Here is a 15438-nt window from a genome sequence, read left to right as displayed (position 1 = left end):
ATTTAGGAAAACTCATTTCTTTTTTTTTTTTTTCAAATACATTATAATTTTATTTTATTTATTTCTATTTCAATAGCTTTTGGGGTACAAGTGGTTTTTGATTACGAGGATGAATTGTATCATGGTGAAGTCTGAGATTTTAGTGCACCCGTCAGCCTAGTAGTAGACACTATACCTGATCTGTGGCTTTTTATCCTTCTCCCTGCTCCCACCCTTCCCCCTTCTGAGTCTCCAGAGTCCATGATACCACTCTGTATGCCTTTGCACACCCACAGCTTAGCTCCTACGTAGAAGTAGGACTGTGGTATTTGGTTTTCCATTCCTGAGGAAAACTCATTTCTGTAAACTGCTGGGGGTCCCACTGGAAGACTCAGGAGCCCTTTTCAAGGCTTCTCATCAGTGCTGCCATGGCTTCTCTCGGGAGCCTTGGAGGAAGTTCCCGTGCCTTAGCTGGGCATTCAGGGCCATCACAGTCTGGCCTCTCCTTTTCCCTCCATCCCCCAACAGTGTCTAGCACACACCTCCAGCCATACAAGACTCCTACATTCCTTCATCCATCCACTTATTCATTCAACAACCATTACATCCCTACTACGAGCCAGGAAATACATTGGAGAACAAGACAGACTTGCATGAACCAGGTGTTCTGGCCTCTTTGTCTTTATGTCCCCATTCCCTGTGTGGGTCACGTCTAGGGATAAGTGTACACTCCTGCTTCGAGGACAGTCACTCCCACCAGATGGAAGTTTCTTGACCTTCATGTTGAGCTCTGTGCCTTCAGTGCCGGGCACCAGACTTGCCACCGAGCTGGCACCAGAGAACAGTTGTTGACTGAAAACACCTCCAACAATTCTACTCTCCAGCTGTGGAGACTCATTTCCTTGTTCCCAACTCCTTTGCTGGGCTCTTTCCCCCATCCAGCATTTTCTATGAGGGTGGTATTCTCCCACTTAGAGATGACAGGCAGGGACCTCACAAGCAACTGACACACCAGTGGCTACAATCATAAAGTTTGTAAGTGATCTGCTTTATAGAAATTTAAATGGAGGGTATCCAGGGTTAGATGTGGCATAATATCATCTCATCAGCCTCTGACAGACATTTGCCCAGGAGAGAACAGGGTGGTGGGAATCACTCAGCAGCTTGGGCACCGTGGGAGTACGGCCCAAGCTGGAATAGAACCAGGAATGCATGTGGGCTCGAGCGTCAAGGCTCATGACTTTGGAGCAGAGTCTACAAACAGATCACATAGAGGTAGGAAGAGCCTTGGCCATGGAGTCAGGAGACCTGGGTCTGCCCATGCCCGTGTGTGACTTTGGATAAATCCCTTGCCAACCCTGGACTTCCGGGTCCCACCTGAATGATGAGGGGAGGGAGGATAAACTCTCTAAGGGCCTCCTGCTCTGCGATCATGGATTCCAAGACTATGTCCTCCATGAGGGCAGGCAAATGAATGAATTTAGTGTGCACCTACTTTAGCACAAGCAGGGTGGCTGACGGGGGAGAGATGTCCATGGAGGCCTGGGCATTAGCTCTCCCAAGAGGGACAGGTAGGTGTGGGTAGGTGGGATCTGAGCCATTTTCACAGGGGCTGCTCCTGGGGCTGTGCTGGGAGGGAACCCCAGGACCCCCAACTCTTGTTTCTGTTCCTGCAGGTTTGCTGTCACCGTTCTTCAAGTTTCACAGTGTCCCCACGGGCAGGTGAGTCTCCGTTGGGGTTTTCAGTCCTATCACCATGGTCAACTTGCTGTGTGATCTTGAACAAGCCTCTGTCACTTCTGGGGCTCCACTTCCTCATTTGCATAAAAAGGTAGTTGTTGTCGTTCATGATGCTTCCATTTGTAGAGCACCCCATGTTCATCAAGGTGTGCATTCACAGAGAGGTGTTTTCTCCTTTACTCCTCACAGCAGCCCTGCAAGGGTGGGAAGTTCATCAAACCTAGTTCACAGGTGGGGAGCTAGTATATTAAGTGAGGCTCAAGTAGATTAAGTCACTCATAGGAAGCAGTGGAATTGGGTATTGAGGCCAGGTCTGGCTGACTCCAAAGTCCATTTCTTTTCACTATCTACAGCTCCAGTCTCTTTTTCTATAAAATGGAAGACTTGGACCAGATGAGCCCCTTCCAACTTTGCCATGCATTGTCCTCAGAGTTGGTGGGAACTGGTTCATATCCTTAGCCCTGGACCCTGGAAAAGGAGCAAGTTGAAAGAAGGATGTCACAGTACACCTAGAAAGGCTACCAGGCAGGTTGTGGGGAGCCCAAGAAAGCCACCTGGGCCAGGAGTGCATATATACAGACCTTTATGTTTGGTATGACCTCAATTTATAGTACATATAGATATATAGATGAAAGACATAGAAATGTTGATAGTGGTCATATCTAGCCATAAGCATATGTTGGAGAGGAGGATCAAGGGAAGACATGAGCCCTGCATCTCAGCATATCTCCATCCTGCACTTTAACATCACAACGTCAAACCCCAGTTTCCCATGGGAGGAAATATGACTCTGGAAATGTAAAAAACATGAAACCAACCAGTAAAGTGTAAGAGATAAGTCACAACGTTACTTGTTTTGAGACAGTGGAAAACCATCTTTTTCATCAAAATAAAACTAAAAACACAGAAATCTGATAAGTACCATCTTGAGAGAACTGTTACTCTTTCCCTCAGCTTGTGTTGCTCTCAGCCTTATGGCAATTATGGGTTATTTCTTCTTCTCTACCTCCATCCTTCCATTTCTTCCTCTCTTTGTTTCTCCTTCTCCCTCTCAGTCCCTCTCCCTCTCCACCTCCTCCTCCCATCTATCTACCCACCTCTGGTTCTCTCACTCATGTATTTTCCAAAAGGAGTACTCATTAATAGCTTCCTAATAAGGAAAAAATACCTTGAAAACTAGTTTTGTTTTCAGACAGGGTCTTGCTCTGTCACCCAGACTGGAAAGCTAGCTTTATAAAATAAAATGGGGGTGCCAAGACTTGAATCCAGGGTTGCTGTGCTCCAAGTTCACTGCCCATTCTGATAACGGGGGTTTTGGGGATCAGGGATTGGCCACTGACTCACAAGCCTGAGAGAGGGGGCCTTGCTGGAGCAAACTGGGGCAGGCAGAGTCCTGCAGCTTCAGCAGGTGGCTGGGCCCCATCTGCCTGGAGCCACATTGTGGTCTGCTTCTGTTGCAGTTTGTGGGGAAGTATGAGACCCTCATGTTTTACTGGCCCTCGCTGCTGTGCCTTGCCTTCCTGCTGGGACGCTTCCTGCATATGTTTGTCAAGGCTCTGAGGGTGCACCTCGGCCGGGAGTTCCAGGTGGTGAGTACTAAGTATGAGTACTGCATGTACTGATGGGTTTAATCGCTACAACAGCCAGAGAGGCAGGTACTGTTACTACACCTCACATTCTGAATTCAGAAACTTGGATGCAGACAGGTGAGTTGAGTTGCCTGAGGTCACCCAGCTGTGAACCCTGAAAATCTGAGACAGGTCTCAGTTAATTTAGAAAGTTTATTTTGTTAAAGTTGAAGACACGTGCCTATGACACAGCCTCATGAGGTCCTGACAACATGTGCCCAGTGTGGTCAGAGCAGTTTGGTTTTATACATTTTAGGGAGACATGAGACATCAATCAACATATGTACGATGAATGTTGGTTCAGTCTGGAAAGGTGGGACAACTGGAAGAGGCTTCTAGGTCATAGGTAGATGAGACAAATGGTTGCATTCTTTTGAGTTTCTGATTAGCCTTTCCAAAGGAGTCGATCAGATATGCATTTGTCTCAGTGAGCAGAGGGGTGACTTTGAATAGAATGGAAGGCAGATTTGCCCTAAGCAGTTCCCAGTTTGACTTTTCCCTTTAGCTTAGTAATTTTGGGGGCCCAAGATATTTTCCTTTCACATAGCTAACCTGTAGCAGAGCCAGAAGTGGAATCTAGACAGTTCAGTTGTGGAGCCTCTTCCTTAACCACTGTCAAACACAGCTTCTTTGACACAGGGCAAATTCAACAGTGGGGTGTAGGGGAGAGGAAAAGACCTATCTTGACCACAGCATGGCTAAATCCAAAACAGCAACTCCTACCCCAAATCCTGCCCTCTGTGGCCATTGCCCCCGCTTTAACAAGATCAAAACCCTAACAAGAATTTGTGAGCCAAAGTGTAAGCCTGTCTGCTGTCTTACAGGAAGAAAAGTCTGTCCTGGAAACGCACCAGGCAGAGCACGTCAAGCAGCTCCTGAGGACACCCCGCCCTCAGTAAGCCACAGTTCTGTTCATTCGCCCGCAAGTTTGCACCCACTCTGATGATGCAGCAGAGCCTGGGATGACCAGAAAGGCACTATAGTGGTCAAGACTCTCATTTGCTAAAAACAGAAACCCAACTCAAACCGGATTAAAGCAAGAAAGGAAATTAATGGGCTCCCATCACTGAAATGTCTAGAGGTAGTCAGTTTCAGGCAAGCTGGATCCAGAGGCTTAATTGATATCATCAGAACTAGGTCTCTCTCCCTCAATCTCCTCTCAGCTCTGCTTTTCTGTGTGGGCCTCACAGTTAGGTGGAATTCCTCCACATGGTGGCACCCAGACTCTCTGAATTTATACCCTCCTGGTTTAAGCCCAGAAGAAAGAGGAATGCTCCTTTCCAGTTATTCAAACAAAAGTCCCACAAATGTGTTTCACTGGATCAAACTGGATCACACGCCACCCCAGAACCACTTACTGTGGCGGTGATTGGAGTGCACTGGCTAAGCCTGAGTCACATGTCCCTCCCCTTTCCCTGGAGCCAGGAAGTGGGATCAGCATCACTTACCCGCTAAGACCCAGGGTCAGAGAGTGGTGGTTCCCCAAATTAAAACTGAGGTGTTAGCCTGGGCATGGCGACTCATGACTGTAATTCCAGTACTTTGGGAGGCCGAGGCAGGAGAATCACTTGAGCTCACGAGTTCAAGACCAGCCTGGGCAACATGGTGAGACCCCCGTCTCTACAAAAAATGAACAATTTAGCTGGGTGTGGTGGTGCACATCTGTGGTCCCAGCTACCTGAGAGGCTGAGGTGGGAGGATCACTTGAGTTGAGAGGTCAAGGCTGCCCTAAGCAGTGACCATGCTACTGCACTCCAGCTTGGGCAACAGAGTGAAACCATGTATCAAAACAAAAACAAAAGAAACAAACAAAACAAAACTGAGGTGCTGTTACCAGTAGACGAGGATATAGATGTTGCCAGGCAAAAGTACCAGATCTCAGAATCGTATAAGCCACCACCACATCTGCTCCAGTGAAAGGTATCTGCTCCATAGTGAAAATGCATGTGGGCATATATCCCAGTGAAAGGACGTGTCTGGTCCATGGTCACACAGTAGCAAAGCTAGTAATTTGGTTAGAATTCAGTTTGGCTACATGTAGTAGAAAACCCAAAATGATAGTGGCACAACCAAGAGAAAGATGTATTATTTTCTCTTATAAAATAACTCTGAAGGTGAGCAGTCCATCCTGACCCTGGATCAGTTCACCAATCACCTGTCTTTCTGTTCTAGCATCATGTATGTGCTTTCCATCCTCAATGCTGTCTCATGGTCCAATGTGGCTGCTGGAGCTCCAGCTTGGACCAGCCACCACATCTGCATTTCAGGCAGCAGGCAAGGCAAGGCAAGGCGAGGCAAAGCAGCTTTCCCAGCTGTGTTAGTTCCATCTGAGCAGCCTCTCCAAAGTTCCACACCACACTTGTGGTCACGTGTTATTGGCCTGGATTTAGTCTGGTCACTCTTAGCTGCAAGACAGGTTGGGAACTTTAACCTTTTAGTTTGGTGATTTTCTGCCCAAAATAAAATCCAGTTTTTGTCCTTAAGAATAAGGGGAGAATGAAAACAATGGAAGCTAACAGTGGTCTCTTTCTATAATATAATCTAAGATAAAAAGAAGGTGGGGTTATTTTCAGATGAATCAGGCAGTTGTTTTCCTACCAGCCTCTCATCTCTTGATATTTATTTCTCATCCACAGAGAGAAAAAAAAGTCTTGGTTCCAAACCAGGATATATGAGTGGGATCCCTGCTTTCAATTTCCAAGCAGAATGATCGGAACCATTGTGTTGGCATTCATCTGCCTGTATCTTGTAAGTAGCTCTAAGAAAACCTTTTTATATTTTATAAATGGGGCAGGGTTGGGGCTAGGGTTATGGAGTATTTGAGGTAAGCAGTATGTTCCTAAAGAGCTGGGTCAAAATTGAATCTTGGTAAATCAAAGAAGTACAGTGCTTCAAACCCACCATTTTGATTCCAAGGACACTTTTACCCACATGGTGAGTATGACTAGTAAAAATAATCCACAAAAAAAGACTCATAATGGTTAAAATGCCACATGGTGAAATTCATTATCAGCTAAAACCTGATAGAAGAAAAATATATTTAAGAATATTTTGATATGCAAAATTTGAGCCAGGAAAGTTTACTTGGTAGAAATAGTGATCCCTAAAGAAAACTTAACAATAGTAGAATCTGTGATCAATAAATTCTTCCGTGAGCAAAAATCAAATCATTTAAATGTAAAATAATTGATTCTGATCAAAATAATTTCAATTCTTTTTCAATAACTGAATTTAAAATTATTGAATTTATTATAAATTAATAATTGAATTCATTTTAATTTAAAAATAAAAGCAGATAACTACAATTGGTTTACTATACTATATTTTTAAGTGGATTAAGTATTCTTTTTTAAGTTTGCTTTCTCAACAAGACATTTTAAGTGCTGGCATAATTCTGACTTCATTGTTTTATTGAGCATAGAATCAAAACATTTTGTGTGGTCAAAGTTATCTAAGATAAACTGGCTGAGTCAAAAGTAGGGTCAAAATGGATGCATAAAAATGGCAAGGCTAAATTGTCTCCTGTTCATTTTAAACGTAGTAGGAGAATACCTATTGAAGTAAATCCTGTGATTAAGTTTTTAGGTGAGTGTATTAGGTAGGTTATGCTGAAGTACCAGATAACCTCCTAAATTCCTGTGGCTTAACAGTATACATTTTCTACCTCCACAACAGTGGTGAGTTGTGTGTTCAGGTAGGGGAAGCTGTAGTCCTCTGTGCGGTCATTCAGGAACCCAGAATTCTTCCATCATGTGCCTTCACCATCCTGGAGGACCTCATCACAATCTGCACATAGTCAACAGAAGGGGGCAAAGCAAGGAGAGGTGCTTGTGGAGGGTTTCAATGGACTAGGTGTGGAAGTATCATATATTCTTTCCACTCCTCTTCCACTGGCAAGAACCTAGTCATGTAGCCATACCCAATATAAGGGAAGCTGGGAAATGTAGTCTAGCTCTGTGCTCAAAGAAGGGAGAATAGATTTTAAGGGACAATTACAGTTGTGTGCGACAATGAATAACAAATTTGGAATTACGTTGTTTCTTAAGTATTTATGGAATATCTACTCTATGCCAAACACTGGACTAAGAATTGGAAGAGGACAGAGAGCTGATTCAGCTCAGTCCTGGGCTGGGAGAAGCTCATGGTCTATGAGAAGGAGATAAGACATGGTATGAGGGACCTGCCATCTTAAGAGAGAGAAAGGATAAAGTGAAATGCTCTGGAAGTTTAGCAAATCATTCAAGATCGAGCAGTTGCATGAACATGATAGTGTATGAACTCCACTTTCAGAGATAAACACGATTGGGTTTGTGGAGTGAACTGGCAGCAGGAACTACAAAAACAATGGCATGACAACAGGATGATAAGATGTTGGGCAACTGTGACATTTGTACAAGAAACATTTGTACATTTCTCCAACGTAGCTCCTGCAAAGATCAGTGAAGGGGATCAGTGTGACATAGGGCTGCAATTGTCCACCAGATCACACCTTACTCAAAGTTAGTCATTCTTTTTTCACTGATTCCATGGATGTTTGTAGAGTTTCTTGAGCCCTTGTGGGCCCTTGTCTTGTTTGCTGGAGGGTAAAGAACAGACCGTGAAGTGATTCCTGTCTCCCAAGAACTCAAAATGCCATTCATCTTAGAATAGCCAGTGTCTAGAATCATTTTCAGTAGAGTTTTGAATGGCTGGAAGACACTGGCCTTGACCCCAAGGGAAAAACCATATGTTATTCCCATGCTGAGTTGGACTCATGTGAGATCTGGAAACCTTTGCTCTGTGTCCCCAGTTCATTGTCATCGAGTTCTGCGTGTTTGTGTATGTGAGAGATGAGTTGGACGTGTTTGAAAACAAGCTGGAGAGCTACATCACCTTCACGAACCATTCAGGGGTCCTGACCCCAGTCATCCTGCAGGTGAAAGAGCTGATCAGCGTCACCAAAGGTAAAACCATAAGCCACCTGTTCTCACACCTGTGTGGGAAACTGAGCGAGGGGCTTGTAACTGATGGCAGGTGGACACATGTAGTATTTGTGGCTGCTAGCACTGATATACTTGGCAGAGATGACCATACTTGGAGAAAAATGTGTTAGAGCTGATTTACCTCCCTGGATTGACTAGAAAGACAAAGGGGTCAAGACACAGTCCTTTCTTTAATGAAGCTGGAGCTGAAATGAACATGCCCTGAAAAATTTCTCATCTTAAATTGCCCATTTTGTCTCAATGCTAATGGCAAGTACTAAAATGATTCTATATTTTCCATTTGGAAAAAAATAGAACACCAAACAATGACCTTTCTTTGTGAAATGTGTATTTATATCTTTCAAATTTTACTTGAAAGTCACTTAAAAAATAGATCTCTTTAACTTAATCTCTTGTCTAACTGAAATTTTGTATCCTTTGATCCACATCTCCCCAGTCCCACCCCCCTACACACACCCCTGCTTGCCCCTGATAACCACCATTCTACTCTGCTTTCATGAGTTCACCTCTTTTACATTTCACACCTAAGTGAGATCATGCAGTATTTGCCTTTCTGTGCCTGACTTATTTCACTTAATGTGATGTTTTCCAGGTTCATCCATGTTGTCACAAATAGCAGGATTTCCTTGTTTTTAAAGACTCAGTGGTATTCCATTGTATATAATGTATAATACATTTTTTCTATTCATTAATCTGTTGTTGGTCACTTAGGTTGATTCCATCTGTTGGCTATTGTGAACAGTGCTGCAATGAAAATGGTAGTGCAGATATCTCTTCAATATACTGATTTCATTTCCTTTGGGTATATACCCAGTAGTGAGATTGATGGATCACATGGTAATTGTATTTTTAATTTTTTGAGGAACCGCCATACTGTTTTACAAAAGGTTGTTACTAGTTTACATTCACACTAACATCCTAGATACTCTAGTATCCTAGAGTTCCTTTTTCTCCACATCCTTGCCAACACTTATCTCTTGTCTTTTTGATAGTATCCATTCTCACAAGTATAAGATGGTACCTCATCGTGGTTTTGATTTGTATTTCCCTGATAATTAGTGATGATGAACATTTTTTCATATACCTGTTGGCCATTGGTATGTCTTCTTTTGAGAAATGTCTGTTCAGGTCCTTTGCCCTAGGCAATAAGAAAGGCATTTTGTCTTAAAATGGAAACTTTCTTTGAAAATGACATATTCCAGTGGTGTGTCTATTGCCTGTGGAGGGATGAGAATTGTTAATTATTCCTAGATGAGAAAGGACCCTAGACAAGATGCCTGGATACATTCACTCTGTGTCATAAGACAAGTCAGGACCCCTCTCTTGGCCCCAGTTTCCTCATCTGTGAAATCACATATTTGTGTCATGGAAAGTTACCTTTTACATGAGCACTGAACAGATACTGCCCCTTGCACAGTACCATAGTTTCCTATTGCCTTTCAACAATTTTATTCATCTTCAGTGGAGATTTATGTTCAACATAATGATTCCCTGAGTATAACACTGAGAGAGTATATTCTAAGCTTTAATTTCAGTGATACCCATTCTAAATCTTACTTTTAGAAATACACATTTTTGTCTCTGTTTTCAGAAAAAATTTTAAAGGAAACCTCACTTTCTTGGTCTCTGTGCTTTATGGTGAATATATCACCATGTTCACTCATGTTTTGATGTATTTAGACATTTTGACAATCAAAACATTAAATTTGTCTTTATCCTGGTCTCTTCTAGCTTTAAAACAGCTACCCACTTGTCAAGAGAAACTTTCAAGCTGATCATACTTCACCTTTGTCTGGGAAGATAAAGGCATTAAATTAAATGTGTAAGGTGTTCGTGCTGTTAGCTGGAGCAACTCTACACTCACCCTTCTTGTAGCCAGACTCATCTCATCCTTCCCCTCCAAACACGTTTTCCTCTGCATCCTCTGGGGTGGGATTTATGGCAGTTTTGGGGTTGGTTAAGATTTGGAATATAGCCATTGCCTAGTCCTAGTGATCCTGGGACAAGGACAAGGACACATTTGGAACTTGAAAGGAAATCTGCTTTCATTTTCTTTCTTTTTAAGAAACATTTTTTTTTTCCAGAGAGGGTATCACTGTGTCACTCAGGCTTAGATGCATGATTATGGCTTACTGCAGCCTCAACCTCCCAGGCTCAGGCAGTCCTCCTACTCTGCTTGCCAAGTGGCTAGGACCACAAGCACATGCCACCACACCCAGCTAATTTGCTGATTTTTTTCTGTAGAGACAGGATCTTGCTATGTTGCCCAGGCTGGTCTCAAACTCCTGCAGTCCAGCAGTCCTCCCACTTTGGCCTCCCAGAGTGCTAGGATTACAGATGTGAGCTACTACACCTGGCCTTGAAACACCTTTATGGAGACATAATCCACATTCCATACATTTATCCATTTAAGTGTACCATTCAATGGTTTTTAGTATTTTCTCAAGATTGTGCAACCATTTAGAACATTTTTCGTCACCTTCCCAAAGCATCATGACCCATTTCCCTCTAACCTTTCTTGTCCTAAACAACTACGAATCTATTTTATATACTTAAGGATTTTCCTATTCCAGACCTATCATAGAAATGGAATAATATGATAATGTCATCTCTTTTTCAAATTCATTTTTTAAACTGACATAAAATTGTATGTATTTATTCTGTACAACATAATGTTTTGAAGTATATATAATTTTAAAATGGCTAAATCTAGCTCATTGACAAATACATTACCTCAAATAGTTACCATTTTTGTGATGGAATACTTAACATTCATTCAGCATTTTTGTAGAATATAATATATCATTATGAACTACAGTCACCATGTTGTACAATAGATCTCTTGAACTTATTCCTCCTATTTACAATACATCACCCTTTGTGACAGGCTTCTTTCACATAGCACAGTGTTTACAAGGTTCATCCATATCATATCATGTGTCCAAATTTTTAAATTATTTTTCATTCCTTTTTATTGTCAATTACTGTTCCATTATTTGAATATACCACATTTTATTTATCCATTCATCAGTTGATAAAAATTTGGGTTGCTGTAACTTTTTGGCTATTACAAATAATACTGCTAGGAACATTCATGTACAAGTATTATATATATATTTTTTACATATTTTGGGTATATATCTAGGAGTGGAATAGCCTGTTAAACATATGACAACTCTATGTTTAACCTTTCGGAGAACTGGTAGACTGTTTTCAAAAGTAGCTGCATCACTGTCTAGTCTTACCAGCATTGTGGAAATTCCAATTTCTCCACATCCTTGCCAACACTTATTATTATCCATCTTTTTGTTTATAGCCATCTAGTGGAGATGCAGTGGAATCTCACTATTGTTTTTATTTTCATTTCTTTAGTGGCTAATAGTGTCTAGTAACTTTACATGTACTTTTACACGTACTGGCCATTTGTATATATTCTTTTGAGAAATGTCTGTTCAGATTCTTTGATCATGTAAACATTGGATGATTTGTCTGTTTATTTATTGAGCTGTAAGTGTGCTTATATAGTTTGTATACAAATCCCTTATGAGATACATGATTTGAAAATGTTTTCTCCCATTTTGTGTGTTACTTTTTCACTTTTTTTGATGATATCTTTTGAAACACAAATGTTTCCAATTTCGATGAAGCCAAACATATCTGTTTTTTCTTGTATCACTTGTGCTTTTGGTGTCATATCTAAGAAACCATTGCCTAACCCAAGGTCACAGGGATTTTTCTCATATTTTCTTCTAAGACTTTTTTAGTTTTGGCTCTTACATGTAGGCCTTTGATCCATTTTGAGCTCATTTTTATGTATGGTGTGAGGTAGGAGTCTAATTTCATTGTTTTGCATGTGAATATCAAGTTGTTCCAGCACCATTTGTCAAAAAACACATTTTTTTGCCCCATTGAATTGTCTTGTCATCTGTGTTGATAATAAATTGACCATAAGTGTGAGGGTTTATTTTGGATTCTCAATTCTATTCCATTGATCTATTTGTCTGTCCTTATGTCAGTATCACTGTGCCTTCATTACTATAACTTTGTAGTAAGTTTGAAATTAGGAACAGAAAGTCCTATAATTTTCTTTTTCTTTTTCAGAATTTTATTGCCTGTTCTTGGTTCCTTCAATTTTGTATGAATATTAGAATTAGCTTGTCAATTAATGCTAAGATGGCATTTGAATTATGATAGGGATTGAGTTGGATCTATAGATCCATTTGGGTAGTATTGCTATGTTAACAATGAATATCCTATATGTGAATGTGGGAAGTCTTCCCAGTAATTTATGTCTTCTTTAAATTTTTTCAAAATCTTTTGTGGCTTTCAGTGTACAAGTTGTACATTCTTTTGCTAAATTTAATATTATTTTATTATTTTTGATACTATTGTAAATGCAATCATTTTCTTATTTCATTTTCAGATTGTTCATTGCTTGTGTATAGAAATACAATTGACTTTTATGTATTTCTCTTGTGCCCTGTAAACCTTACTGTACTCATTTATTAGTTCTAATACTTTTTTTATGTATTTCCTGGTTTTTCTATATATGAGATCATGCATTTGTGAATAGAGTTTTATTTTTTCCTTTCCAATCTGGATGCATTTTATTTTCTTTTTCTTGCCTAATTGCACTGGTTCGAACCTCTAGTACAATTTTGGCTAGAATTGGTGAGAGTAGATATTTTTGTTGTTGTTGTTGTTCTTGAGGTTGGGGGAAAGCATTCAGTCTTTTACCACTAAGTGTGATGTTAGCTGTGGGTTTTTAGCAGTGCTCTTTATCAGGCTAAGGAAGTTATTTTGTATTCCTAATAAGTTGAGTAGTGTTTTTTTGTTTTGCTTTTTTTGTAATTGACACATAAAAATTGTACATATTTATTAGCTACAATGTGATGTTTTAGATACCTATATACATCGACTGATGATTAAATCAGTAAACCCATCCCCTCAAACATTTATCATTTATTTATGGTGAGAACATTCAAAATCCTGTCTTCTAGCTATTTTGAAATATACAACACATTATTGTTAACTATAGTTTCTGTACTGTGCAACAGAACACCAGATGCTGAATGTTTTTAATTGCAAAGAGATGTTGGATTTTGTCAAATACTTTTTTTGCACCTATTGATCATCAACTTCTACAGAAGTTTTTAAACCAACAAATCATCCTACTTCCCTGTTTCTACATCCCTCTTTTATGAACTCACACAGTCTCTCTAAAAGCAAATTAGATTCTCAATATCAAAACTTGCTGGAGGGTGGGTGAGTGAATAGCCAAGACATCTTGATCCCAGCTATCTTTGTACCCGGTTGAGGTATAACCAACACCCCTCCCAAAAAAGTGGCAATCAATTAGAGGTCAAATATGTTTTTCGTGGACAGAGGCTATGTATGATATATGGGAAATACTCCACAGCTTCTCTTCCTTTATTCACTGTAGAGTGAAAATACTAGTACAAAATGAGAGGAGTATGCAGGAAGTATACTAAGGATGTGTGCAACTAAAATAAAACAGAAAATGAGCAAAAGTTTACTTACACAAGAAATGTGTTAAAGTCTACTTGATTTGCTTAGAATTTTCTGGTGCAGGATTCTGCATTTTAAAAAATTCCATTTCATGTTTATTTTTCAAGGATTCTCATATCACTTTTCATATTTCAGGAGTCTGGGTGGCGACCATTTTGCCTGCCTCTCTCACGTGTGTGAGCTATCTGTTCCACATTTTGGTCTGTTATAGGTAAGAGCACTCTCAGAGTCATTTGTGTGTCTTTCACCAGAAATATGTATGACAAGCTTTCCTCAGAATCTCCAATAGTGCCTTCAGTGGGCCTAGGAAGTGAATGCAAGGTCCAGGGCTAACCACATTTTTTAGTAGGAAGAAGAAAAGCATTATTGATTTGAACTTCTACATTGAGCTAACATTATGCTTAGAGTCTTTACTTGAATTTCACAATAACTCTGAGGGATAAGTCCTTTCATCCCTATTTTTACAGTTGAGAAAGCTGAAAATCAACAAAATTAAATAACTTGCCCAAGCAATTAGCAGACGATCAACTCTTTCTGACCCCAGAGACCTTGTTATTTCTTTTACACTCAGACACCTATACTGGGTATCATACCTGCCTTGCTCTACAGGGCTATTAACACTGGGTCCCCAGCAGGTGAATCTGGCTCAAGAGAACATCAACGAATATTGAATCAAGGGGACAAGGGGCATCAACTCAAGAAAAGCAGTATAGGAAGAGGGAATGGCTTTAAACATGTTGTGAGCATTTGCAAGCAGATATCAGTTGGGTTTTAGGTACCTGCTGGTCATCTCTCTCTCTCTCTCTCTCTCTCTCTCTCACACACACACACACACACACACCACACACGCACACGCACGTGCACACACACAGACACACACACACACAGTCTTACAGGAAGTCCAGGCCAATTTCCAGCTCTGAAGAGCGTCCTGCCTTTACATCCTCCTCATCTGCCTGCCCAAAGGGCGAGTCTCTTGCAGAGGACACCCACAAGAAGACTCTCCTGGCAGGAAGCGTCCCAGCTCTCCACCAGCCCTGCCTTGCTCCCTGTCTCTACTTTCTTCTCACTGGACCCCACAGGTGGTCTGGATACTGCTACTCCCTCTGCCCTGCCTGATGTGGGCACATGTCTGCTCCTTCCCTCATTAGTCTGCGTGTGGCTGGGAGATATTCACTGAGACATTTGAGCACAACCAGGGACAAACATGATGCAAAGGGAGCTGCAGGGACATGGATGTGCGGCCGAGGGCACAGGGAGAGGAGGCCTGCATCCCCTTCCAGGCTGCCCCTGCCTCCACCTGTCACCCAAGAGTGATGATGCCTGTCCTGCTTCCTTATCTGAACCATGAGGCAGAGGACATCAAGGATGAGAATCACACTACAAACTGCAGAGCACTAGCATTGTGCCAGCGTTTTAGTTTTTATTATTCCAACCTACATACAGGTGCTTTAAAAAATATTACAAAAAATGTTTAGTGTAAAGTAAGTCTTCCTCCTACTCAAACCCCGAATTTTTTGCCCCAAGCTAACCACTGTTAATTGTTTTCTGTGCATACTTTCAGAAATTTTCCATGCACA

General features: G+C 41.1%; 1 protein-coding gene across 1 annotated transcript in view; it reads left to right on the top strand.

Moving 5' to 3' along the window:
• The window catches only part of LOC111536832 (stimulated by retinoic acid gene 6 protein-like), a 38971-nt gene that overhangs the window by 15341 nt on the left and 8192 nt on the right, over positions 1-15438 (top strand). The window contains exons 6-11 of the mRNA XM_023203354.1: positions 1656-1701; positions 3180-3308; positions 4172-4242; positions 5984-6095; positions 8137-8290; positions 13994-14069. Of these exons, the coding sequence (XP_023059122.1) occupies positions 1656-1701; positions 3180-3308; positions 4172-4242; positions 5984-6095; positions 8137-8290; positions 13994-14069 (588 nt within the window). The remainder of the gene's footprint in view (positions 1-1655; positions 1702-3179; positions 3309-4171; positions 4243-5983; positions 6096-8136; positions 8291-13993; positions 14070-15438) is intronic.

Source organism: Piliocolobus tephrosceles, chromosome 14 (assembly GCF_002776525.5).
Source record: "Piliocolobus tephrosceles isolate RC106 chromosome 14, ASM277652v3, whole genome shotgun sequence".
In the NCBI taxonomy this organism is placed as follows: domain Eukaryota; kingdom Metazoa; phylum Chordata; class Mammalia; order Primates; family Cercopithecidae; genus Piliocolobus; species Piliocolobus tephrosceles.
This window is presented reverse-complemented; position numbering and strand designations above follow the sequence as displayed.